General features: G+C 40.1%; 1 protein-coding gene across 5 annotated transcripts in view; it reads right to left on the minus strand.

Moving 5' to 3' along the window:
- ATP11A (ATPase phospholipid transporting 11A) overlaps positions 1-26,867 on the minus strand; it is a 180,412-nt gene that overhangs the window by 98,503 nt on the left and 55,042 nt on the right. For all 5 annotated transcript variants that reach the window (XM_053310213.1, XM_053310215.1, XM_053310214.1 and 2 more), the window contains one exon: positions 9,959-10,081. In XM_053310213.1, coding sequence (XP_053166188.1) covers positions 9,959-10,081 — 123 coding nt within the window. The remainder of the gene's footprint in view (positions 1-9,958; positions 10,082-26,867) is intronic.

A 26,867-nucleotide genomic window follows, 5' to 3' on the forward strand; every position in this document is an offset into this window, starting at 1 on the left:
CTTGTAATGGCGAACAATGTTCAAAGGAGTGGTAATGATCTGAAGAAAGAAGAGCACAATGGTCCCACTCCCTGTTGGGTATATACACGGAGGAGCGATCATCTGAGTCGCAATGAGGCCCATGATCCCTCGAACCAAAGAGCTCCGATCTCTTATGGACCAGCGGATGCTGCCACAGCAGCCAGGATGCCTCCTCCATAGGTCGATATGAAGAATAGCCTCAAGTGACAAAGTCCCTTCTGGCTCATCAGATGGAATTGACCACTCCCTTCGCTCCTCAGTACCTTTAGGTACTACTGGGGTAGAGCACTCTGCCTGGGAGGGGTCCCGTTTCAACTTCTTGGCCACCAGGCCCTCAGGCACACTGCTCGGCTCGGCCATTTTCTTTTTAGGTATCGGAGAAGATCTTGACCCGCTGGGAGGTCAGGTTGAACTTTCGGCTTCTTCTTGGCTTCAACCCCTACCTGTGGCGGAGGGCACTTCTGACTTTCATCAGATTTTGCTGCTGTTTGTGATATCGACGGCAGCCCGCCGAGAGAAGGCATCAATGCCAGTACTGAGACCGGAGTTTCAACAGCAGCTGGAGCCGATTCCGGGCATTCAGATAACACCAACATGACAATTTTTGCCGACCATTTTAGTGACAAGGCTTCTGAAGACCAGAGAGCCAGGTCCCACAGGGCTGCGCTCAAGCAAGAAGCCTGATTTTGACAAGCCTGATTCGTGAATTTTTGGCAATGAAGACAGGTCTCGATGACATGGGATTCCCCCAAGTACAGGAGACACTCTGTGTGCATATCAGGAGAGGTGATCTTAGATCCACAATGGACACACTTTTTAAAGTTCATCATGTCTGGCATGTACGCCAACGACCGGCAGGCCTTCACACCTCATCCCAGCTGGGATCAAGGCACAGGCAAAGGAAAGAACCAGTAGGAAAAAATAAAAACGCCAAAATAAAAACGCAACTGTGCGAAAACAAACTAAAGGACCAGAAAAACTGGAAAGCAGGGGGAAAAAACCTACAGGGAGATTAGCAATCCTACTCGTTGCCGAGCGCAGACAACTGAAGCGTGGATGACGAAAGACTGAGGGGATGAGGAGTGGCGCAGCCGCATATAATGGCTGAGGGTGGGGTTCCCGCCTAAAAACAGGAGAATTGAGCTTGTTAGATTCCAACGAGGTCTCTGTGCAGGGACAAAGCCCATTGGTGTAAAATACAAAGACCACATTGAAGAACTACCTGGGTTTGGGACTTCCTATGTGCACTTACCTGTGTGCACTTCCAATTTTTGGTTGTGTGGCACAATCACTTCTACTTAGGTTTTCCTTTTACCTTGCTTCCACACAACCAAAAATTGGGAGCACACAAGGCTCCCAAATCTGGGTAGAACACTGTTTTGATTGTGTGAATGACCTCTCCATCTTCTCTAAAGCTCCCTCATTGAAATGAAATGGAGTCCTATATACCACTGCCTTGTACTTCTCCATTTGGGAGAGGGCTTTACTCCATAAAGTGCAATGGAGTAAATAGGACCCCTGCTAACTTGGCAAAGAGGCACTTTTTAATGTGGTGATGATTCTCTCTAGAGGGAAAGTAACTGGCCCTATCCACCCCCAGCACAGTACCTCCAGTGTCTGTTGCTGGTATCTATCTTAAGTTTCTTTTTAGATTGTGAGCCCTTTGGGGACAGAGTTCCATCTTATTTGTTTGTTATTTCTCTGTGTAAACCACCCTGAGCCATTTTTGGAAGGGCGGTATAGAAATCAAAATAATAATAATAATAATAATAATAATAATAATAATAATAATAATAATGGCTGTGGCAGAAAAAGACCAAATTAACCCCAGTGGTAATTGGCACCCTAGGTGCAATTCCAAAACAACTTGAAGAGCACCTCAACACCATAGGGGCCACAGAAATCACCATCAGCCAATTACAAAAAGCAACTTTACTGGGAACTGCCTATATTGTGTGATGATATCTATAATAACAGCAACAACATTGATAATAAAATTCAGCCATCCCAGGTCCTTGGGAAGGACTTGTCTGGATTAAAAAAACCCAGTCAATAACACCTGTCTGACGGTTTAAACAAGAAATAATAATAATGTACATCGATGGTGTAACATATCTGTAATCATCATCTGAAAAGGATCTTAAGGGCTGCAGGCTTTCAATAGCTCCTCATGAGTGAAATTTGATATAATTCTGTATGAAGCATCAAAGCACTTTTTCAAGCTGGCAAATCAACATTATCAATCAGGTAGAAGTTAATGCAGTCTGATGAAATAGAAGCAACATTCATTTTATGTTGCGGGGAGCATACTATGGGTGGTTGGAGCCCACAAGCTGAAAAAATAACTTTGTTAAAGGGCAAAGATACAGTTGTCTGCAGCACCCTAAGCTCTGGGTTCTTCTTGGCTGGTCTGACCATAAAGGTCCTTATTAGGAGCACGGGAACCAACAAAAGACTCAGTCTGTCCTACATGAAGCATGAGAGTGATCTCAACATCTATCTAGTACAAACAATATGTAATTTAACATAACACTTTGGATAACACCTGAAAGCTTCCACCTGGAGAAAAGATTATAATTCTGAGATATTTAAAAAGTTAAATAATGATTAAAATTTAATAATGCTGAGATATTTGAAAATTCCTCAAAAATTGCTCTATTTGGGGTTTGAAGAGAAAATAAAAGGCAGTGAGCCCTTTCTCACAATCAGTTAGAAAGGGCTCCAATCTGCAGGGGAGGGAGCCTTAATATCCTTACTTCCCTGGCAGATGATTGAAGGCTGCTTCCTGAGTGGGCGGATTGCCCGCCCAGACAATTGACAGCTACTGCAGGCATCATGGAGGATCAGGGGCTAGGATGCGTCTTCCCAGCCCCCAGAACTCCACACAAGGGATCTTTCCGGCACTGGCCGGAAGGCTACTGGAGCCACGTGGCCCTGACACATGAGCACCGACACATGAGCACCCAGGCTAAGTGGTGGGCTCCCTAAGAGGGTGTGCTGCTGCACTGCTGCCAGGAGCCACCCAGCTCTCAGCAGTTCACACGGGCTGGCAAAACCAGGCTGGGCTTCCTTAGCCCCGTTTTGTCTGAGTGTGTGAATAGCCCCAATTATTTTAAGATGGACAGAAGTTAGTTAAATATTAGGACAAATGTCCCAACTGTAAGGATAGCAGATAACAGAAGGTTTCATACAGAATTTTTCCCCTGGATGCTTTTAGGACCACTGGATAATGATCTTTCAGGGTTTAAATGTATTCTTCACTGCCTCAGTAGAGGTCATCCATGAGATCACTTGTAGCACTCTGTTTGTATCTGCCTTAATCCTTCTTTTGGTCTTTTGGTTTATGTCCACTTCTTTTGTGGCTGCTTTACCTATTGCCAAGCAACCTCTCATATTCAGTCTTCCTCACCTAAGCCCTACTGCGTTTTCTATATTTGATTCTGGTTTTTATTTTGATTCTTCATATTATCCTTTTTTTAAAAAAAAAATCCTATTTTATCCTTTATTTTTATCCATTTTATCCTATATTATCATAAAAATTTCTCAGTTTTTCACTCATTGTCTTTCCCTTTACTTCTTTATTTCCATCATCTTTTTCCTTCCCCACTTTTCAACTATGACCTCTCGGTTTTCTATCTATACCTCCTGCCAGGGTGAATAAAAATCAATGATTTATTTTTTAAAAAATCAAAAAAATCAGATTTTTTCGATTTAAATTGGATTTTTTTTATTTAAATTGGATTTTTTTAATTTAAATCAGATTTTTTTGATTTAAATCAGATTTTTTTAAATAAAATGCTTTTTGAGGAAAATATATTACCATCCAAAGGTTATTCCATCATGAAATAAAGACTAGTTTTTTAATTATGTAGAATAAGGCTGTATATGTTTAATTTTTTTGGTAAATAAATTCCATTAATCCATTCACAATGTCATGCTCTTCCAGAGGTTTTTGTAAGATTATTGGGCAGTTTCTCTGGCTACAAGATATTATCACAGATGCTTGGTTTACTTTTGCAGTTCTCAAAACTGAATTTGACTCAGCAGAGATCACATGCCTCTTCTTCACAGCAAAAATGTTATGACATGAACAGAGTTGAGAAAAAGACCTTAATCCTATTGTTCTACAAACCTATGAATACAGAATCAACCCCTTCAGTGCTAAGTTTCAAGAAGTTCAGTGAAATAGAATAGAAACAATATTTTTCTGATTGTTTGGCGTGGAATAGATCTGCACAAGAAGAAAGTGAAACTAAGTGTGAGGAGGGAGGGGCAAGCAGACAAGCAGTACAAAATGAAAGTGAAACTTTCTGAGCACAATACTGCATAGCCACAGACAGACAAGTCTTTGGATCTTTTTGTGTGTATGACCTGAGGTTTATCACATTCTTTCCTTGGAGGAAAAAACCTATAATGGCAGCAGGCCATAAAAGAGACCCAGTTTGGCAATATTTTAATGAAGTTCCTTTACCTATCGGTAAGGCAGGCATGCGTGCAAAATGCAAACACTGCAACAAAGAAATGCAAGGCCTGGTGGCCCGAATGAGGCAACATCATGAGAAGTGCTGTGATGAAGATGACCAAAGAAACACATTTGAACAGGCAGGATCTTCAGGTTGGTAAACATTTTTATTGAATCATATAATATTTCTAAAGACTGCCTTGAACTGTCATGTTTGAGCAAAATTATATTTCTTATTATTACTGCATGTTACTGTCATTTGGTACAGTTATGAAGAAAAGCAAATATTCCTTTTGGGGCAGTGCTGTGTACAATAAGCAGAAATTGTATAAACAATAAAATAACACCATTGACTTTTTTGTTTAGGGGAATTCATGGATTCTGGAAACTATCCACCTTCAAGATCACCATCCTCCTGTTCTACAGTTTCAGAGTTATCCATCCAGGATAGTGCTTCATTAGCATCATCATCAGACACCCACAGCCACATATCACTATCACCTAAAAGAAAGAAAAAATCCTTCCCTCCTGGAACCACCATAGATAAGTTTGTGATAAAAACTAGCAGATTAGAAAAAGAGTTAATTGATGAAAAAATTGCCCAGTTTGTTTATGCAACGAACTCTTCTTTCCGTCTGACTGAGAACCCACATTTCATTAATAAGGTTCAGTCACTGAGACCAGGATACAGTCCACCCAGCAGAGCAGATGTTGCAGGGAAACTGCTGGATAAAGTGTATGACAGAGAAATGGAGCAATGTGCAACAGCTCTGGAGGGTAGAATTGTTAACCTAAGTATTGATGGGTAATTTCCACAATGATCCTATTGTATGTGCTTGTATAACAACAGAAGAAGGGAAAGTCTTCCTTGCACAAACAATTGATACGTCAGGAAATGCACACACAGCAGAATACTTACAAGAAGTGGCAGTAAAAGCTATAATAACATGTGAACAAAAATTCAAATGTCTAGTACGCAGTTTGGTCACAGACAATGCTGCAAATGTATCCAAGATGAGAAGAAATTTAGAAGAGCAGGAAGGGAATACAAAGCTAATAACATATGGTTGCAGTGCTCATTTGCTGCACCTCTTAGCCAAAGCCTTAAGTGTTCCAGAAATAAAGACTAATGTTGTTGAAATTGCTAAATACTTCCGTAACAATCACTTTGCTGCAGCAGCTCTGAAAAGGATGGGTGGAACCAAGCTAACGCTCCCACAAGATGTTAGATGGAACTCTGTGGTGGACTGTTTTGAGCAGTATATCAAGAACTGGCCTATTCTGATGACAGTTTGTGAACAAAATCGAGATAAAATAGATGGCACTGTCACGGCCAAAATCCTCAACATTGGGCTTAAGAGAAATGTTGAACATATGCTGAGCATCCTGAAACCCATCTCTGAATCTTTAAACAAAATACAGAAAAATAGCTGTTTTATTGCTGATGCTGTTGAAATTTGGAAGGAACTGAGTGAACACTTAAAAACAGAACTACACATGGACAGAATTAAATTACACGCATTAAAAAAACAAATGGGACAAGTACTGTCTCCAGCTCATTTTTTGGCAAATATTGTCAATAACCAGTACCAGGGTCAAAACTTAAGTGCTAAGGAAGAGGAGTTAGCTATGACATGGGTATCCAGCAATCATCCATCTGTAATGCCAACTATAATAAACTTCAAAGCTAAGGGGGAACCATTCAAGAAATATATGTTTGCTGAAGATATTTTAAAGAAAGTCACACCAGTGAACTGGTGGAAGTCACTTAAGCACTTGGATTCAGAGACTGTTCAAGTAATGATTTCACTTTTAACAGCAGTAGCTTCTTCTGCAGGCATTGAAAGAATATTCTCTTCCTTTGGACTCATTCATTCTAAATTGAGAAATCATTTGGGACCCGATAAAGCAGGAAAGCTTGTTTTTCTTTTCCAGATTATGAACAAAGAAGAAGATGAAGATGACGAATGAGCTACAGAGGACAGTATTTAAGTTTTTCATGTGTAGGCTGGGCTGACAGTCTAAGTTTCTTAAAATATATATATTTTGTTTAGCCAAATTAGTTAACAAACATGGATGTTTGTTTAAGCAAATAACATATGCTGTAATGTTATTGTTTCAGTTGAATAAATCTATTTAAATTGTTATTATTAAGGTAATGATTATTTTTCTCCTTCCTAAGTACAACAGAAAAGTTGTCCAAATATGAATGATTAACCTATTAAACTGGGGATAAAAAAACTAATATGAAAAGTTGTTATTCTAAAAATCTTCATCTACTTGCATATTAAAGTTATACCAGCAAGAATTAGTCTTTATGTAGAAAACTATGATTTAAATCAAGCCTTACTGACTAGTGATTTAAATCATGATTTAAATCGTGAATTAAATCAGTTTGATTTAAATCAAATCCACCCTGCCTCCTGCTAATGTTTCTTTTTTCTTTTTGCTCCCATTCTGCTTATTTTGCTTTTGTCTCCTTCAGGCTCTTCCCATATTTTTTGCCCTATCAATTTCTGGTTTCTACTTTTCTTTCTTTCTTTTCTTTTTCTTTTCTGCTAAAGACTTTAAGAAAGCTGTGCTTCTAGTTAAAAATCCATCTCTTTATTAGTTTAGTTCATGCAAATCATCATCCTAATTCCTTTAATCTGTAAAGTCCTTGAGCATCTAACTCTATTAACAGTGTTTGCATTTTCTTTCTCTTCAGTCTCTTTCCCACCCCCCTCTTCAACCTGGCTTTCATCCTCATTTTCACAATGGGAACTGTTCCGGTCAAAAATTCTAAAGATCTCCTTGTTGCTAAATTTAAAGATTTTACCATGTTAGTAAAATCTAACATAAAATACCTTTAGATATTTTCTCATCCCATTCATTCTATTAACGGCTTGGGCTCACAGTATTTAAGAGAACACCTTCTTCATTATGAATCCCAACACTTATTAGGATCTTGAGGGGAGGTTCATTCTCTGTAGTTGCCCCAGGACTGTGGAATGCACTTTCTGCTGAGATTAGAGATGCTCTATCCCTGTTGGCCTTTAGGAAACAACTAAAGACATATCTGTGATTTGGGGTTCCAATTTTGAATGTACAGCTTCTATAGTGATATTTGGACTTCTCTAAAGCACAAAAGTATAGTCATTGCGAGAATTTGTTCTGGCTAAAACATCTTATACTATAGAAATGGAAAGTTACGTACATTCCTTATGCATTTGTGATTTATCGCTTTTGACAGCTTATGAAAGAATTGTGTATTCTAAGAGGAGAAACTCGTAACAAGTTTCAGGTAATTTGGAAGCCAATCTTGAAATTGTATGCAATTTGACATACTTTTATTTCTACTTTTTGTAGAAAGTGGGCTTGGGTGATTCTGTGAGTGAAGTCTTTCTTTTTATTTACTTAAAGTGGGGAGAAGTTTGCACAGGAAAGTAGTAGCCATTTACATATTACATAAAGTAGGGGGGAATGTTTTATTGTGCTGATGTTTTATAAAGTGACTGAAGTATTAATAAATGAAAAGCTACAGAAATATATTTCTCTCTCTGTTTATGAAGTTAAAATTTATGTTCTGAACATATAAATAGGAGTCCATTTCTGTGCCACCAAAGGCAGCCTAAATCAAGTTCAAGAACGGATGTTAGCTCTAAGCTTGTCCATGTTAACAATCTCGAGTAATTTTATCAACCATTCCAATGTTGCTGATTTCCAGTGTTGACCACAGATAATCTTAGCTGCTGCAAGAAGATTTAGAATAAGTAATGGGGAACTTATCATTATCTTCAATATATTTAACAGTACAGCAGATCTAATCTAGTAGATCTGCTGTTGATGCAGCTCCTACAATTTGAGACATCAGCCAAAAACTGAAACCAGAAGGGTTGAATATAATGACATATCTACCAGAAATTAATAAAGTCAGCATAATCAACACATCTTGTTCAATGTCAGAATCTGTCAACATGCAAAATTATATTTATACTTCAAGTGGAACATAGGAAGCTGCCATATACTGAGTCAGACCACTGGTCCATCTAATTCAATATTGTCTACACAGAGACTGGCATTGGCTTCTCCAGGTTACAGAGAGGAGTCTCTTTCAGTCCTATCTTGGAGATGTCAGGGATGGAACTTAGGACCTTCTACATGTAAGCATGCAGATGCTCTTCCCAGAGTTGCCCCATCCCCTAATGGCAATATTTTACAGTGTTCACACATGTAATCTCCCATTCAAATGCAAACCATTGCTGCCCCAAGGCTTTAGAATGTGCTCCCTGGTGAAATAAGAGCCTCCCCATCTCTGACAATATTTTAAAAGTCCTTAAAGACGCATCTGTTCACCCAGGCTTTTAACCGATATTGTTTTGATTGTTTTTAATGTTGTTTATCTTATTGTACTGTAAATCACCCAGAGACGTAAGTTTTGGGCAGTATAAAATATGTAAAACAAACAAACAAACAAATAAACAAACAAACCAGGACAGATCCTGCTTAGCAAAGGGGACAATTCATGCTTGCAAGCACAAGACCAGCTTTCGTCCCCTGTACATCTGTTCTTGGAAATAAGTCCCAGAGGCCAACATTTGCACAACGTTTTCCATCATGCAAAGGTTCCCCCACCTCCCATATTTTTAGGATGCACAGGTAGCTGTAGAGACAAGAAGTGAATAACCAAAAATCATTCTTCCCCACATTATGGTAAAACCCTGTTACACCAGTGTAGTGTTAATCTGGATGTCTGGATGCTAGGTAGTGTGTTCAGAATGGCTTACTCCTACCTAAGTATGCACAGGACTGCAGGCCTAGTCTAGCTGGGATAAGACATCAATGACATCTTATGTGTTGCTTCACATAAATTATAGCTGACTAAGGTCAATTTAATGAGATTTATATATTAGACTAACGTGCTGTCAGAATGACAACTTTGAGACCCCATGATCTTTTTCATATTGTTACATTTTGCTTTTGATTCTGCTTTAACTTTTTCTTCCTACCATGACCAGACTCCTGAAAGATCATGGCATTTCATCTTCTTAATCGTTCTCATTCCTTTCTTTCTCTTGTTCATTCATGCATCATTTCCCATCTTTATTACTGCACAGCTCCAAGACAAGGCTATCTGGAGGGCTACAGGCCACCTTCAGCCTCAAAGGCAGGATGCCTCTTAGTACCAGTTGCAGGGGCGTAATAGCAAGAGAGAGGGCATGCCCTCAACTCCTGCCTGTGGCTTCCAGTGGCATCTGGTGGGCCACTGTGCGAAACAGGATGCTGGACTAGATGGGCCTTGGGCCTGATCCAGCAGGGCTGTTCATATGTTCTTAATTTGTAAATGGTTTACTTGTTATTATAATGCCTTCCCAAGCAGCTGTCAGTAAACTAGGTTCCTTGGAAGTAAAAATAACTGGATGAAAAAAATAAATCAACAGGACAAACACAAAAGTTAGATGAATTATGCAACAACAGCAGGGGGGGAAACAGTACCTTTGAGGAGACTATTCTGTTATCTGGATACCTCTGTGGAATGTATGCTTCAGCGCCTGGAGGGGGTTCACGATGTCCAACATAAATAGTCCGATTGTCCACCCAATTCTCTTCTCCAGCACACTGTGAAAGAAAAAATGTGTCATTTCAGTTCAGCCTGTATTTCTATATAGATATGAGTCATACACTGAATTGGCTAGTCCTGTCTCTCGGCATCAGTTGAGCCTTCATTCTCATACAGCCATCAAAATTGTGTCCCCTACGTCTGTCCTATCTTCTCCTGAGGAATACTTAGATGACACATATGAGTGAGCTGTCAAAACACTGCCTCTAATTGTGTTCAATAAGTCCCTGTCCCTAAAGCAAAAAAGGCAAGCCTACACAATTCAAATTTTTTATTTCTAAAGATGGGTTTTATATTTTGTCCACTCATTTACACACACACACACACAGAATACCAAGCATGTTTTCTCAACCTTAGAGACTGCAATCCAAAAGAGCTATTTTAGACTCTTGCAAAGGCTTACTTGCATGTGTGAACATGGGTTTCTGCCCTCTCTTTCTCACAGCAGGGGAAGCTTTTGAAGTCACTGCATTGTGAAAGTGGCCTGACAGGTAGCGTGAGACACTCTTCTGGAAAGTGGAGACCAAGAAGTCCTGCTGTATGTGGTGAGCTAACCATGTGACCTTTTGTGCCAAGACATTAATTCAAAAACACCTAGAGTACATAAATAGGTAATACACTACACTCTTCAAGCTAATTAACTAGAATTTAACTTTCTGACTGAACTACCAGTGCTGTGACATCAGTAGCATTACTGAGAGAATATTAGAACTAATTGTCTAAAAAAAAAAGTTTAATGTATAGAAAGGATGGCAAAAGTCAACTTTAAGCACAAGAATAACTTACCCATGAGAGGAAAATCATTCTGAACCATAGTAAAGATAAGGTTGATAATAAGGGTTTATATTGATAATAATAGATTTAAACAGAGTTTAGATCAAAGTCCTCTTTGACATAACCAGATGAGACAAAATCATCCATGAGGGAAAACTGGGTATTTGCCCCCAATAAGCACAATTTCTTTTTAGATTGTGAGCCCTTTGGGGACAGGGCGCTATCTTATTTATGTATTTGTTATTTCTCTGTGTAAACCGCCCTGAGCCATTTTTGGAAGGGTGGTATAGAAATCAAATAAATAATAATAAATAAATAATAATTTGAATTTGTGTTTTTTAAATTTATGTTTTCTAAGACATAGAGTGTGTTTGCATCAACATCCTCACTATTATACAGTATACTCTTTTCATTTCATACACTTTGTGTTGAATATTTTCCACTTATGTGGTCTTTCCCCTTTTAAAACTCTGTGATGATTTTTCAAACTGAAAAATGTTACATTTTCACAATTGCATTTTTGTAAGTTCTCCCTCTCCCACACACACATTCTAAAACTGAAACTGGGAACCTGAGTGAATTGATACTGAGCTGGTATTGATTCTTTCCAGATCTTTGAGAACTGGTTCTTTCCCAGATCTTTACACACACACACCACACACACAGAGTTTTTTCAGGCATCCACATCTTGCTCTGCCTATTTAAGAAGGCTGTTCAAAAGCAAAAACTGGTAAAGTGAATTGGGTTACTACTGAGAGGCATCCTTGATTCTACTTCTTATGCCTATGTTGTTCCCACATCCATCTGCCAGACTAATATATCTAATATATTAGGGAAAAGACTAATGGGGAAAGACACATAGGTATTTTTGTGCACAGTCTTAGTCCCTAAAAAGCTTCTCAAACAATATAGCTCTGAACTGGGAATCAGTTGTAGAATTTTTCATATTGTGTGTTGTTGTTGTTGTTGTTTTTAATTCTCTTTCTAGCACAGATTTGAACATAGTTGCTCTCAAAGTGGCTCTGGACATTCCTTGCTTAATTGCAAGGAAATGAGAAGTACATTTCATATCCTATTCTTCATGTTTCTCTATATGCAAAAATATGTAACATCTTATATGGAGGCTCATACATCTCCTCCTCTAACCTCCATTTCAGATATGCAGGAGTTCCCACTGTATGCACATTTCCTGTTCTCCCTACAAGTTTGAAGACCCAACGTTACCCTCAACTGCAAACACAGGTGAGGAGCAGAAATATTAATTTAGAACAATTGGATGTTTAAAACATTGATCTTGATTATCATTTAACAACCTCTTCTGATATAGTAAAGTTCACTTATGGGAAAATTTAGAGATTAAGGAAAGCAAAATATTCATTATATTTTATATATATAATAAATATATATAATATAAAAACTGCCTTAGGGTTGTTATTAATGAAAGGCAGTATAGAAATTCAACAATAAATAAAAATATGACAGGCTATTGGTCATGGGTGAGTTGTAAGTTCATCTTCCTCAAAGGAATTATTGCTACGGAGATTTCAGGAATTTTTTTTTCTAAATTGACATTATTGTTAACTTAAAACATTATTGCAGTCAATAACATCTCTTGACTCAAACTAGTATTTCTCTCCCATGATGTCACCAAAGTTCATATTTCCCTGGTTTGGTATACAAACCTTGGTGACTCATAATGCTCACCTACAGTTCAAGAAGGTGACCTTGAATAACAACCTCCTGAACAACCTCCTTCTCCAAGTCAGATTATAATCCAAGATGGAGAAGAATTCCTTAGTCATCCAACTACCTTTCCAGCCCTCTCCTTACCTGGCTGTAGTGGAAGCACATCAGGTGTACTGAGAAAAATACATTTCTCAAGTCCACTGTGTCTGGGTCACTGTCATAGTAGCATTCCAGCTGTCAGGGAGGGAGAGAAGTCCCTTCCTGCCATCACTGCAGCCAAGCAAGGGTAGGGTGTGAGAGACCTGCAGCAGCCACCACGGCAACTGCAGCAGCCAGGTAAGGAAGTTTTGGGCAGAGGGACTCAGACCTCATCTAATTCCCAGTGAAGCCATTGGAAATGAAACAGCAACTGGACTGGGTTTGTAATTAATGGCTCCATAATTTATTAATGAGCTTGTAATTAATGACTCTAAAATAATCAAGCCATTTTATGACTTTTTTGGGGAAATACTTTAATTAGCCATGCCCAAGACTGAATCGAGCCCAGAGGAGTTTGGCATTTACTAATGGTCCTATCAAACCTCAGTAAAATTGGTTTTATATACAATTTTTTTTGGGGGGGGAAACAGATATATGGTTTCATACAGTTAATCACAAGAATTTAACAAGAACACCAACAGATTTCTTTTATTTGCTGAAGTATTAAATTTCAAAAAACATATGCACATAATTTATATCAAAGAGTCCAGAAGGAAACCAGCACCTTGTTCTACAAAAAGTAATAATGCAGCACACAAACAGGCCCATGCATTACTAAAGCTATTATTCCATTAGAGGACTAATCTCTTCTCATCAGGAAACTACACAGACACAAGGATACTCTAGTAGTACAACAGGATCTGCAATTCTGCTTAATGTGAACAATCAAAGTACAAACATAATATTTATGAACAGCTATTACTTCTTTCCCTCGCCCCACAAAAAAGAAGAGGAACACAAATATTTTCCTAACCATCACCATGTATTAGATTTCCTTTAGAAAGTAACACAAATTCTTGCCCACCACCCGCAAAAAAAAAAAAGAAAAAAAGGAAGAAAAGGACGGAAGGAAGGAAGAAAAAAAGAATGCAGCAAAGTGGTCAGTGCAGTGAAGTGTATCCATCACTTTTTATGCTATTACTTAAGTCCATTAAAGGTACATCGAAGAAACCATAAATAAACCTAAGCATTACGAGTTTCTAATAATAACTTAAAGCTCAATGTACCGAAACCTAGTTTCATTGGCACATCAATGAAGAAGCATTACTTATGTTCTCTCCTCGCTTCAGTACTGTCAGCGAATACAGAACTCACGAACTGGTAAAAGGTCCATTAAACTGTCTACTTCATATACAAAGGACAATTTCAAAAATCTTACCTTCATCAAACTTGAATGGTAAAGGAATAATGATTTCTATACGACTTTGTGTCTCAGTTGAAGGACATGAAAGCTTAGCATTATAGAAAACTTGGGGCGGGGGGGAGAATGGATGAAATGTGAAATTTTCAGAAGTAATACCAAAACATTTTCAACTTGTTAATTAAAAGTTAAATTTCTTAGGGAATCTAGTTTTTGCAAATAAATTTAGGAAACCAAAGAAGCACAAGCAACAGAATTAAAAACCCAATGATATTATTTGAGAGAAGTAGCCATGTAATTATATTGCAGCAAAACAGCCAAGATTGTTGAAGTACCTTAGAGGTTAACCATTCTATTGTGGCATAGACTTTCATGGACACCAACATTTATGCCACAATCACATTATTAGTATTTAAGGTGCCACATGACCCATTAGTATTATTATTTGTCAAAACTAATCTCATCCATGTCCCTAGTCTCATCCAGATCAGACTATCCAATAACTCTGGTATTTTGGAACTTATAGAACACAGAAAACTTGCTGGCTTAGCTTAAGCTTAAGGAACCTGCCATGGTGTACTTTAGTTTACATTTGCTCTCTGTAGTACACTAGATTAGGGTTTCTTAACCTTGGGCCCCCAGATGTTGTTGGACTACAACTCCCAGAATCCCCAGACATGGCCTTTGTGGCTGGGGATTCTGGGAGTTGTAGTCCAACAACATCTGGGGGCCCAAGGTTAAGAAACCCTGTACTAGATGATATATGGTTAATTTTACAAGTTTGTGGGTATGAAATGTTCAAAGCTGAACAGGGCAGAGACGGAGAAGAACTTGGACTTTTTAACATAGCTATTAAACTTATGGAAGTTGCCAAAAGCATATCTAACAGCTCATACTCTGTTGCACTGAAGCAGGAGGCTATAAAGAGAGCTCACATTGAGGCTCTTGCAGCTCCTCAGTTGGTAGTTTTGAACTATTGGGTCATATTCCAATTTCTGAAAGGATGGAGTTGGTTTCCTATCTTTTCTCTGTCTCCTTCTAAACTTACACTCACCCTGGTAATCCTTGAAGATGGATATTTATAAAATAGCATATCCTATGCTTCTGAACTTATGTTAATTTGCTTCTTTTAAAAAACTTGCCTGGAGGCAGTTCTACTCACCATAGTGGAAAAAACAAGCATCAGTGTCAGTGTGGTACAATGGTTAGAGTGTTGGGCTTGGATAAGGGTTCAAATCAAAACAGAGTTCAAATCCCTGCTCAGCCATGAAATTCTCTGGGTGACTCTGGGTCAGTCATTTTTCTCTCACTCTAACCTACCTCACAGGACTGTTGTTAGGATAAACATAGGAACATAGGAAACTGCTATATACTGAGTCAGACCATTGGTCTATCTAGCTCAGTATTGTCTTCACAGACTGGCAGCAGCTTCTCCGAGGCTGCAGGCAAGAATCTCTCTCAGCCCTATCTTGGAGATGCTGCCAGGGAGGAAACTTGGAAACTAGATGCTCTTCCCAGAGCAGCTCCATCCCCTGAAGGGAATATCTTACAATGCTCACACATCAAGTCTCCCATTCATAGGCAACCAGGCTATGGGGACAAGTCATAGCTTAGCTAAGGGGACAAGTCATGCTTGCTACCACAAGACCAGCTCTCCTCTCCATGACCACTGTTCTGGGCTCCTTGGAGGATAAGTAGGATAGAAATGTAAACATAAATAAATAAGAGACTGGAGTGAATGCTTAGCATAAGACACCCAAATTCTCCTATTTTAGAAATGTTTAACAGCTAGATTTCTAGAGGCAAATATATGGTGCGGTATGGAAGGAACCATCTGAAGCCATGGCCTGCAGTCATCTATGCCTCTGTAAAATAAACTTATGAATATCAACTTGCAGTTTTCATTGACTACTCAGCGAATACAGCTGCCAAGACAATTTCCTGATAGACAACCATCTCAGTCTGCTAGGACAAAAACAAGTCTTGTGGCATCCGAACAACTAACAAACACACCATAGCACAATAATTTGTTGCCTACATCTTGCATATTGTAAAATATTACTGATTTTTGTGAGATGTCTTGTCCTTGGGGATTTAAAGAAGCAAAAGTCTATGTCATTGAAATAAATTTTGCCCTTCTAGGCATTTTAAACAAGCTACTCAAACTGGGAGCCACCTAATGGCACAGCGGGGAAGTAACTTGTCTAGGGAGCAAGAGGTTGCTGGTTCAAATCCCCGCTGGTATGTTTCCCAGACTATGCGAAACATCTATATCAGGCAGCAGTGATATAGGAAGATGCTGAAAAGCATCATCTCATACTGTGCGGGAAATGGCAATGGTAGACCGCTCCTCTACTCTACCAAAGACAACCCTGGCTCTGTGGTCGCTAGGAATGGACACCTACTTGATGGCACAACTTTACTTTACTCAAACTGGACCAAGCTATAAAAACTTGAAATTAGAGTCTAAGATGACAAACGTTTTTTGGATGAGAAATATGTTCTCATGCTCAATATCACACTTTAGTGTTCAAAGAACTTTACATACCTTAGCAGCCCTTATAAGAAGCCCAGTAAGGTAGGCTAGATCATGAACCAAGGAATCTCTCACTCACACTATGCATAAAAATGCACATAAGGTCAGCATTTTACCCAACAACTTCACATTATGTTGTCAAACACTTTCCCAAGAGAGGGAGGAAAACACAAGCAGGTGGAAAACTGACTGAAAACTGGGTCTTGGCTAATAATGCATTACAGTGTCTCAGTTTACTATCAAGCACCACTTGCACAAGGACGTGTCATGTACTCTGAGAAGCAGCACTTGGCCAGAGACATGATAGATCTGTAAAAATGCGGCACAGCTTTAACCTTGATGAAGCAATTAGCACTGCTTTTCAGATCACACTAGAAACTATGTTGTTCTGCACTTCATAGCAACATTGCCAGACTCTGCTCTAATAAAAGCATCTAAATCTGTACTATGCATGTGGCAGTGCAAAAAGAAAGTGCAAGTGTAAAATACTTTCCTCATTATGAATTTTACAGTACAGCTGCCTCTACAATACCTCTAGCGTTTTCATTAGACAAATCTGCAAGCAAACAGAGCACTAGTCGCAGCAGCAAATCAGGTGTAATTCACTGCAGGAAACAAAGAGGTTTGTTTTGATTTAATGGTTGAAGAATAATATTAGGTGCTGTCCTAAGAGACACTCTAAAGTTTCAAAATCGTTATAACTGCAAAGTCAATATGGTGGCTCAGTGCTTCAGGTGAAAAATGGTGAAGAATAGGTCTGGAAGGTGCGATCAAAAATTCAGAGCACAAATAATTATTCCTATGCCACTAGCTATAGATGGCTAGATAAATTTGATATAATTCCAACTAGCAGCAAGGTGGATGGTCCTGCATTGATCGGTAAGGCAAACAAACAACAAGCAAAACAGGAACATCAGCAAGCAAGAGGAATTTCTACATACCCAAAAAACCCTCAGGTATTCAGAAAAATAAAATGAACACTTTTCTTAGGCTATGTCTCCATATAGCCAAATAAATTATTGTTTACTTATTTGCTATACTTGCATCTTTGAGCATTAATGAAATTGAACAAGGTGCCACACTTTACAACAAGACTACAAGTTGACAAAACTAACCCATAACATGAAAAATAACAGTTTTGTTTTGTGCAGTGAGAAATATGTGAAAACAAAAATAAACCTTGTGATCCTGGGTAACTTTAATTGAAATCAGTAGCGCTCATCAGCAAATAAAACAATCCTTATTATAATAAAAGGATTCTTTCCCACAATACCTCAAGGTCTAGGGGAATTCAGGCTGAGAGCAAATTACTGAAGACCATCCTAAACTTCATAGCTAACCAAGAGAACCTGGTGCTTTCACTTCTGAATCCAGCTTCTTTTCCAGGAGCTTGTCTTTTGTAGGGTTATAATGAAAAGGTAGAATTATCAGAAGGGCTTAGAACAGGACAGTAGAATCATGCAAACTAAACCCACATGATTTTGACACTGTCATTACCTTGGCAAGCATATTCTACTTGGACCACATACCGTGTTACTGGTGGTCTTATGTTTCCTACAATACTAAATACATCAAGTTTTTCTCCCTGGCAGTGAAGGAGGAGCCACTGCTGTGAGATAAATCTCCAAGCAGACAGCTGGCTGGCGTAAAGAAGCCCTAAGGCAAGTGGCAGCCATAGTATATGTGAATACTTCACAGCTCTGTCCTCTAAATTAACTATGACTTGATCTCAATGTATCTTTTGCCCTTTTTGACTTTAACAAAAGTTTAAATTGCAGCATAGAAATAAGGTTTCTAGGCATTTTTGCTCCTGGACCTTATAAAAAGATATACAGCAGCTAGAGACACACAAATGTTTACAAACCTCATCACTGGTGGGGGTGGGGGTGGAATTAGATGCAGTATTGACCAAACTATACACATTTTCATAGACACCTACCCAATCATGATCAAGATACGGATCCCCACACATGTAAATTGTGGAAAAAAGAAAGCTACCTAGCAAAATGTTTGTCAGTATGACCAGTGATTTATTTAGTTAGTTAGTTGTTACATTTCTATACCACCACACTTAAATGGTTCACATAACCACGATGGCTTACAAGAATTAGGTGTACCAAAGGAGGGGTCTGTATATTGCAAGGACCCTGGTGGTGGTGGGGATACTATGTATCTGTGCACTCCATAATCACATACTGCCCCACTGCAGGAACCTGTCAATGACACTTGGACCACCAGTTTAAGGGCTGGTGGACAGGTCTTCCAATTATGTTCCCAAGCACAGAGCTTTATTTTTTCTCCAGAGGACTGTGTGGCAACTACTCACTTACATGGGGAAAGATTAAGGGCTGCAGGCAAGATAAGGGCACCTATGAAATAAGGTGAGGCAGTTGCTTCAAGTGGCAGCTTAGCAAAGGCAAAGGACTGGCTGCCCCCATGGACCTGCTACTGCCTGTGGCTCTGCCAGGACCCACCACTGATCACCGCAAACCTGTTTTTCTTGGGGTGCTCCAGCTGCCACCCTTGTCCTCCTCGCTTTCTCTGACCCTGCTGCTCTGCCTGTTCAAAAGGTTGAGGCAGGAATTTCCTGTTGCTCCAGTTTTTTTTCAGAGAGGGGATGCCGGCAGCCTTCCCTCCTTGCACAGTGCCCTTCCAGAACCATGCAAGGCTCGGATCAGGAGCTTACTATCCAAGCCTTGCAAAGTCTTTTGGAAAGGCAGCATGTGAGCGGAGAGGTGCTGGCAATCCTCCCTCTTCAGGAGGTGCTCTTGCAGAGCCTTGCAAAGGACAGGTGTGCAGGCTCCCATCTGTCCCACTGAAAAACTGTGGAATGTGAAATTGGGGAGAGGAGGCTGCTTGCTCGCAGCTTGTTCTCATTGTCCAGTTCCCTTGCCAGCCTTGATAGGAGGCCAAGGTGATGAGAAGAGGATGCCAGCAGGCAAACTCATAAGAACAGCCCTGTTGGATCAGGCACAAGGTCCATCTAGTCCAGCATCCTGTTTCATGCACTGGCCCACCAGATGCCTCTGGGGAGCCCCCAGGCAAGAGGTACGTGCATGCCCTCTCTCCTGTTGTTGCTCCCCTGCAAATAGTATTGAGAGGCATCGTGCCTCTGAAGCTGCAGCTGGCCCACAGCCATCAGACTAGTAGCCACTGATAGATCTGTCCTCCATGAATCTGTCTAAACCCCCATAGATTTGTATAAGGGCATTATAATATTAGCATTTTTATTTTCATTCCCCCTCCTAAGAATCCCTAGCATGGAACTGGCCTTTTTCACAGTTGCAACGCACTGACACATCACTTTTAATGAGCTGTCCACCCCAAGATCTCTCTCCTGGTAAGTCACTGAAAGCTCAGATCCCATCAGTGTATATGTGAAGATGGTGTTTTTTGCTGCAATATGCATCACTTTACACTTGCTAACATTGAACCTCATTTGCCATTTTGTCACCCACTCCCCTAGTTTGGAGAGATCCTTTTGGAGCTCTACACAATCCATTGTGGATTTCACTACCCTAAATAGTTTAGTGTCATCTGCAAATCTGGCCAATTCGCAGGTCACCACAACTTCTAGATGGTTTATGAACAAGTTAAAAAGCACTGGTCCCAGTACCAATCCCTGGGGGACCCCACTTCCTACCTACCTCTATTATGAAAACAGTCCATTTATTCCTACTCTCTTTTTACTGTCCTTCAACCAGTTACCGATCCACACATGAACCTGTCCCCTTATTCCATGACTGCTAAGTTTACTGAAGAGTCTTTGGTGGGGAACTTTATCAAAAGCTTTTTGGAAGTTCAAGTATACTATGTCAACCAGATCACCTTTATCCACATGCCTGCTGACACTCTCAAAGAACTCCAAAAGGTTAGTGAGGCAAGACTTTCTTGCAGAAGCCATGCTGGTTCTCCTTCAACAAGGCCTTTTCTTCTATATGCTTAACAATTTTGTCCTTAAGTATGCTTTCCATCAATTTACCTGGCACTGAAGTTAAGCTGACCGGCCTGTAATTTCCTGGATCCCCCATAGATCCCTTCTTGAAAATTGGAGTAACATTGGCTACTTTCCAGTCCTCTGGTACAGAGCCTGATTGTAGGGACAAGTTATATCTTTTTGCTATGAAATCGGCAATTTCGCATTTGAGTTCCTTCAGAACTCTTGGGTGGATGCCATCTGGCCCTGGCAATTTGTTAATTATTAGCTTTTCAAGACAGTTTAGAACATCTTCGCTTGTCCCCTCAAATTCACTCAGTTCCTCAGCTGCTAAACCTGAAAAGCTCAATTCTGGAGAGGGTATATGGTCAGTATTCTCCTCCGTGAAGACAGATGCAAAGCACTCATCCAGCTTCTCTGCAATCTCCTTATCCTCCTTAATCATCCCTTTCACACCCTCACCATCTAAGGGTCCAACCACCTCCCTTGCAAATTTTCTACTTCTGATATATTTAAAGAAGTTTTGTTATTCCTCTTGACACTTCTAGCTATATGCTCCTCAAACCCTCTTTTTGCATCCCTTATTGTCTCCTTGTTTTTTTGTTTGTTTGTTTGTTTGTTTTTGGCAAGAGTTTAGGTTCCTTCCTGTTCTCTTCATTTGGGCAGGACTTCCATTTTCTGAAGGAAGTCTTCTTCCCTTCTATAGCTTCCCTGACTCTACTTGTTAGCCGCGCTGGCATCCTCCTGAACTTGGTGGTACTTTTCCTCCTTCTTGGTATACATTCCAGTTTCCTCTCCTCAAGGTGCACCCTTTTCAAATGCGGAGGCAGTATAGGGCAGAATTTTGCAGCTTGCCTCAGGGGAGCAAGCACCTGAGTCAAGAGCACTGCTGGGGTAGATATTAACTTGCTCCACACCTTTGAAGAATCAATATATACTCCTATTCACAAAGCCCCATTTTAATTTTGTTTCTTGGTCAGACAAGACATGCTATAGAATGCACAGAACTGCTGAGGGGGCGAAGGATTTTGACTGTGGAATTATCTATCATATACCTGAATCAAGATTTGAACTCATATGTCTCAGTTTCTTATGTACCACTTCTAACCACGATGGTACAATATCAACGCTGACAAGAAGGAAGGAAAAACTGCTATTCCCTGTCTCTGCAAACATCATCACAGGCCATGGTGTTGAGGAGAAGGGAAGGAACATGTTGATATTTGTCAGCCAGGCTGTCGTGACAGTAGTTGGCATCTTCCATGTGTAAGCACTAGGGGAGTTGTCCATGGGTCGCAATGAAAGTGGCTTAAGGAACTGAGTAGTTGCTATGGAACTAAATTGTCACTGGTACAGTTTGTATTACTTTACCAGTGCTGAGTGGGACAGAGCACTTGTTCTGGCCCAATCAGAATCACAGCAACAGCCATTTTACAATCAAATCCTTTACTTAGAAGAATCAGTGGGATCAGTGGGGCTTAGTCTTAAATAAGTGTGTATCAGACTGCAGCTCGAGTGCGACTCTAAGTCTGGACTTGCTGCCATTAATATTTTTAGCTCATTCTCTCTGTAAGGCTGTATTCTTGAACATTTGCAAATCTTCTTGTAGGGATGGATCTGTACATAAGCTATTGCTGGCAACACATTCCATAGCTAAGAAAAATCAAATATTTAAGCAAATTTTAGCCTGACTTCCATGGATGTAAATAAGCTTTCATCTGAGTACTTTAACTGGGTTGCTGATTAGCTTCTAAATGCACATAACCATGGAAACCTGGAAAGTGAGGTCTTCATGTTTCACCAAAGTTAAATAGCTTGTATCTCAAGGCTATTTATAGCAACTCCTAGGTTTTGAAATGTCCAATTATTTTGAGAAGACTTGGGCAGAACTGGCATTTAACACTGGCTTTAAACGTGACATTTATTGCCCTATATTTCCCTGCCTCAGGAGTGTTTGGTAAATTCTGACTAAAATAAATTAAGTTAATCGGTAAGCAGTTCTGGTGGTTTACTATTTGCTTTGCTTCCAGGATCAGTTCGCACTGAAAAAAAGAAAGTTAATTATTCTTTCTAGGTACAGAATCCCTCCCTTAAGATGCCTGAGACAACCATAACATAGTACCAGCCCACGCTTATGGACACCCATTTAGGCATATTCACAATACAATTTGATGTGGAGCTACAAACACTTGTAACACTTGCTTGACCAGAGGCCATCGCAGGGCAGAAAAGAATGAAGGGAGGGCAAGCACAGCTCTCTAGCTGCACTTCAGCAGCTCTGAAATGGCATCGAGGCTGTTCTCAGGTGCAGTCAAATATGACTGCTTGACTGCCTGTGAGAACTGCTGGGATCTGTGCAGATCCCGGTGCCGCTACGGCGCCAAACCCACTGTCACGTCCGGCTCTTAGCTAAGGTTAAGAGCAGCTCACACTGACTCAGTGCACAGACACTGAGACTAAGTGCAGCTCGTGCTGACACAGAGAAGGGCACCTAGAGTGCTTGTCCCTGGGGGAATCCCCCAGTGCACTGTGCTCTGTGCCGACCCGCCTGTGAGCGTGGTCATGTGAATAGTTCCATCATCTGTAAAGGCTATCAGTAACCTCCATCCCTAATATGTTAGCATTCTTTGTTGGCAAAGAACAAAGAACAGGCCTGGATTCAAAGCATCAACTCGGTTTTTAAAATGGCAGGATACCCTGTTCCAAAGAGCAGAGTTTCATGTTACGTGCAATTTCTTGATTGTTTGGGGATACTTAAACATGTTTACATGCACAAGCAGCCATTGAGGCTACAATTTAAAATAGAAGTCCAGTGCAGGGGGGAGAAGGCTTCTTAACCTTTCCCCCTTACATTTTATTGCAGTAGTGAAAGCAGCAGTAAAGCAGTATATACAGTTTTCTGCTAGATTTAAACTGAAAAGTAAAAATAGGTTAAAGAATGTTGAGTGATTTGCAAGCACAATTTTTTAAAATGAGGGATTTTTATTTAGCCATCTTGTACTTTATGTTATTATTTCTATACCAGGATTTTCTTCCTTTTACACATACATTGTGTAAAACAAACACATACATTTTAAGCTTTATGAAGGTCCTATACCCCACACCAACAGTGGCTGCCATTTCTATTATGGAGTATATATTCACAGTCTCCGCTGTTACTTCATCTTACTTAGATCAGTTAGATTTCCCACAGTTTACATTTCTGGACACAAAACCCAAACCGCTTGCATTCAAAGTATTTCCTTTCCATATTAGCATGTACCCAGATCCTCCACCACACATACAGAACACATAAATGCTATATATCTCCTGCCCCCCTTTCTCCTTGAGCGCCCTGTTCCAATGTCCTTAAGAAACAGATTCTACAAGGGAGAAAACTCTAGGGATGTGCACGAACCTGTTCAGAAGCGCTTTTTACAGGGGCCTCAGATTCAAACACTGGGTGGTTCGTAGAGTTTGAAGGCAAGGGAATAACTTTAAGGGCAGGGAGGGTGCACTTACCCCTCCCCCGCATTTCCCCCACCAGCGCTTGCTGTAACACCTTGCTGTAACACCTGTCAGGCAAGGCAGCAGTGTATTATTATTATTATTATTACATTTATATCCCGCTCTTCCTCCAAGGAGCCCAGAGCGGTGTACTACATTCTTGAGTTTCTCTTTCACAACAACCCTGTGACGTAGGTTAGGCTGAGAGAGATGTGACTGGCCCAGTCACCCAGCTAGTTTCATGGCTGAATGGGGATTTGAACTCAGGTCTCCCCGGTCCTAGTCCGGCACTCTAGCCACTACACCACGCTGGCTCCCTGTGTACCTCCCTGCCGCCCCGTCTGCTCCTCAGACTAGATGTGGCCGGAAGTGCTACTTCCAGTCACTTCCGGTCCAAGGAGCAGACAGGGAAGCAGGGAGGTACGCTGCCACCCCACCGGACCATTTTTTCAGCAAGTGCTGGTGGGGGAAATGTGGTGTGTGTGTGAGGGAAGTGCACCCTCCCCACCCTCAAAGTTATTCTCCCCGCATTCTAACCGACCGCCGCCAGTTCTGTGCACATCCCTAGAGAACTACAGGACTATATTCACCTTAGCCTAGTAAAACAAATATGATTATTTCTTTCCATTTATATTCTGAATATAGGGTGGGAGCACCCAGGATATAATGTTTGTGCAGTCAGTACCATTTAATGGTACTAGAGAAAGACAGGCTGTTCTGGTAGCTCCAGTTCTTAACACTCACATCAATTTTGGAGGAAGAATACAACTGAAAGAAGCCCGGGTAGGTGCGTGGTTGGGGGAGTCAGTCATGTAACTTGCCTCGGGGGGGGAGCAAGGCAGTGGGCCCCCAGACAGCTGTCTCCCCTTGCCCTATTATAGTTACACCCTTGATTATATTACTACGCATGTATATAAATATATAAATTCATCTTTTAATTTGTGTTCATTTTTCTAATCAACTGCAGTTTTTTATTGTCACAAAAATTGTGGTTACTATGAACATGTTTTAATTGTGGTTACTATGTACATAGTTAATTGTGGTTACTATGCACCATGTCTTTAAATATCAGGTGAGGCTTGAAACTTATAGCAGAGGTTGAAAGAAAATGCCATCTAAATATTTTACATTCAAGGGTTTTGCTACATAGTGCTCTGACCATAGTGCTACATTAAGTCTGCGATCTCACTGAACTCAGGGGACTTTCTTCTGAGCAGAAAAGCATAGGATTATGTTGCATGTTGTTCAGGGAAGTTTGCTATTCAGCCTAGCTAGTTAGCATAATTGCAATACAAATAGAATGCTCAGATCATAGAACTTGAAGCATTCTGGTGGATGTATTACAGTTATCGAGACCTCCTTCCACTTCCATCATGACATTTGAAATAAGTTCTTATACATTTTCACTGTAACAGATGTAACAAAGAAAAATAAATAAATAATAGACTAATGGTTGCTTTGGTATCCAATGTCATGTACTCCTCAGTTTGTGGGGAAAGTGCTCTGCCGCACTTTTGTTATAATACAAAGGATGAAGCAAGTGATTAAACACAAAAATTGCGTCAAAAAAGTTTACAGAAAGGCCCATCATCAGAATTATGCTGCCTACCATTTAATGGTCATTTAAATATAAAAGAACAATAATAGAGCAGCTGAAATAACACAGAGCTGAATGGTAAGATGACACATCCTTGACCAACAAGAACTGTGTAGCAAAAGGAAATTGAGGCAAATAGTGTCATAAATTATCTTCTGCCTAAAGATAAAGATAATACAGGTCTGCATTTCAATACATTTGATAGCTAAAAGCTTGTTCCTAGATTTAGGTAAGCAGAGATACTCTTGTGGAATTATTTTTCTTTCACATTAATAATCAAGGGACTGCTCTTTATGATAGATTAATGCATTCTGATCTGCATGGGCTTTTATAGTAAATGCCAAAAGAAGATTGTGTAAGTTGTGTCTGTGCAAGAAGATAAGTCTAATCACAACTTCCAGATGTCTCTGTTGTTCAGTGATACATTAAAGGGTTGCCTAACCTTTTCAGACTGCAGTTTTCTATTCAGTAGCAAGAACAGTGCACAAGGTGGCATGTACTACAATGTTCTGATTTACTATCAGAGACTGTGTGATGGGGAGGGAAGGGAGGTTATGATGGATATAACATTTTCAACCTTCCACAAAACAACAAGCTTAATACAGATCACATGGTACAGAATAGTCTAAAGTCACATGATGTAGCAGCTGAACTGCTGATCTGTCCTTGAACGCTCCCTGTGTGAGAATCATTTGTGAGACCCTGTGTGTGAGCTCTTTTGGAACTTGAGTTATGCTACATGTAGGGCAAGACATGTGTATGCTGCGGGATCATGGCAGTAAGGGGTAACCTGAGCACAGACCCTGGAATATTACACATGAGGACCACAAGCTTCTAATGTAAAATGTACACTTCTTGAATATCATTCAAAATACACAATCTCATTTGAAGAATCAATAAAATAGATTTCTAATTGTAATACTAATAAGCCAAATCATTAATGGGGGAAGAATTTGAGAGACTAAACTCACTTTCATGAATATGAACACAGAAAAGCAATGCATTCAATGATAACCACTGAAATGAATGGGGTAACCATAGAGTTTTAGGCTCCTAACAAGTTTCCTTGATGTTAAGCTGCTAGTATTCCGAGCTTGTTTGTTCAAGTGTGAACAACTTTGGGTGTGTTTGTTTGTAAGTTACTTGTTTGTCCAAGTGTGAACAGAAACCTTTTAATTAGCAGAACAATGGTTGACACTGTGACTAAAGAAGCACCAATGCAATAAGACAGGCGTGCAGGGTGGTGGAGGATGTGGTTTAATTGATATAAAAAGGAAAGGTTGTGCCATCGAATCAGTGTTGACTCCACAAATCACGAATAGGCTGGTTAGAAAAGGAGGAGACAGGCAAAACATGTTAATGCAATGCAG

Source organism: Hemicordylus capensis, chromosome 3 (assembly GCF_027244095.1).
Source record: "Hemicordylus capensis ecotype Gifberg chromosome 3, rHemCap1.1.pri, whole genome shotgun sequence".
In the NCBI taxonomy this organism is placed as follows: domain Eukaryota; kingdom Metazoa; phylum Chordata; class Lepidosauria; order Squamata; family Cordylidae; genus Hemicordylus; species Hemicordylus capensis.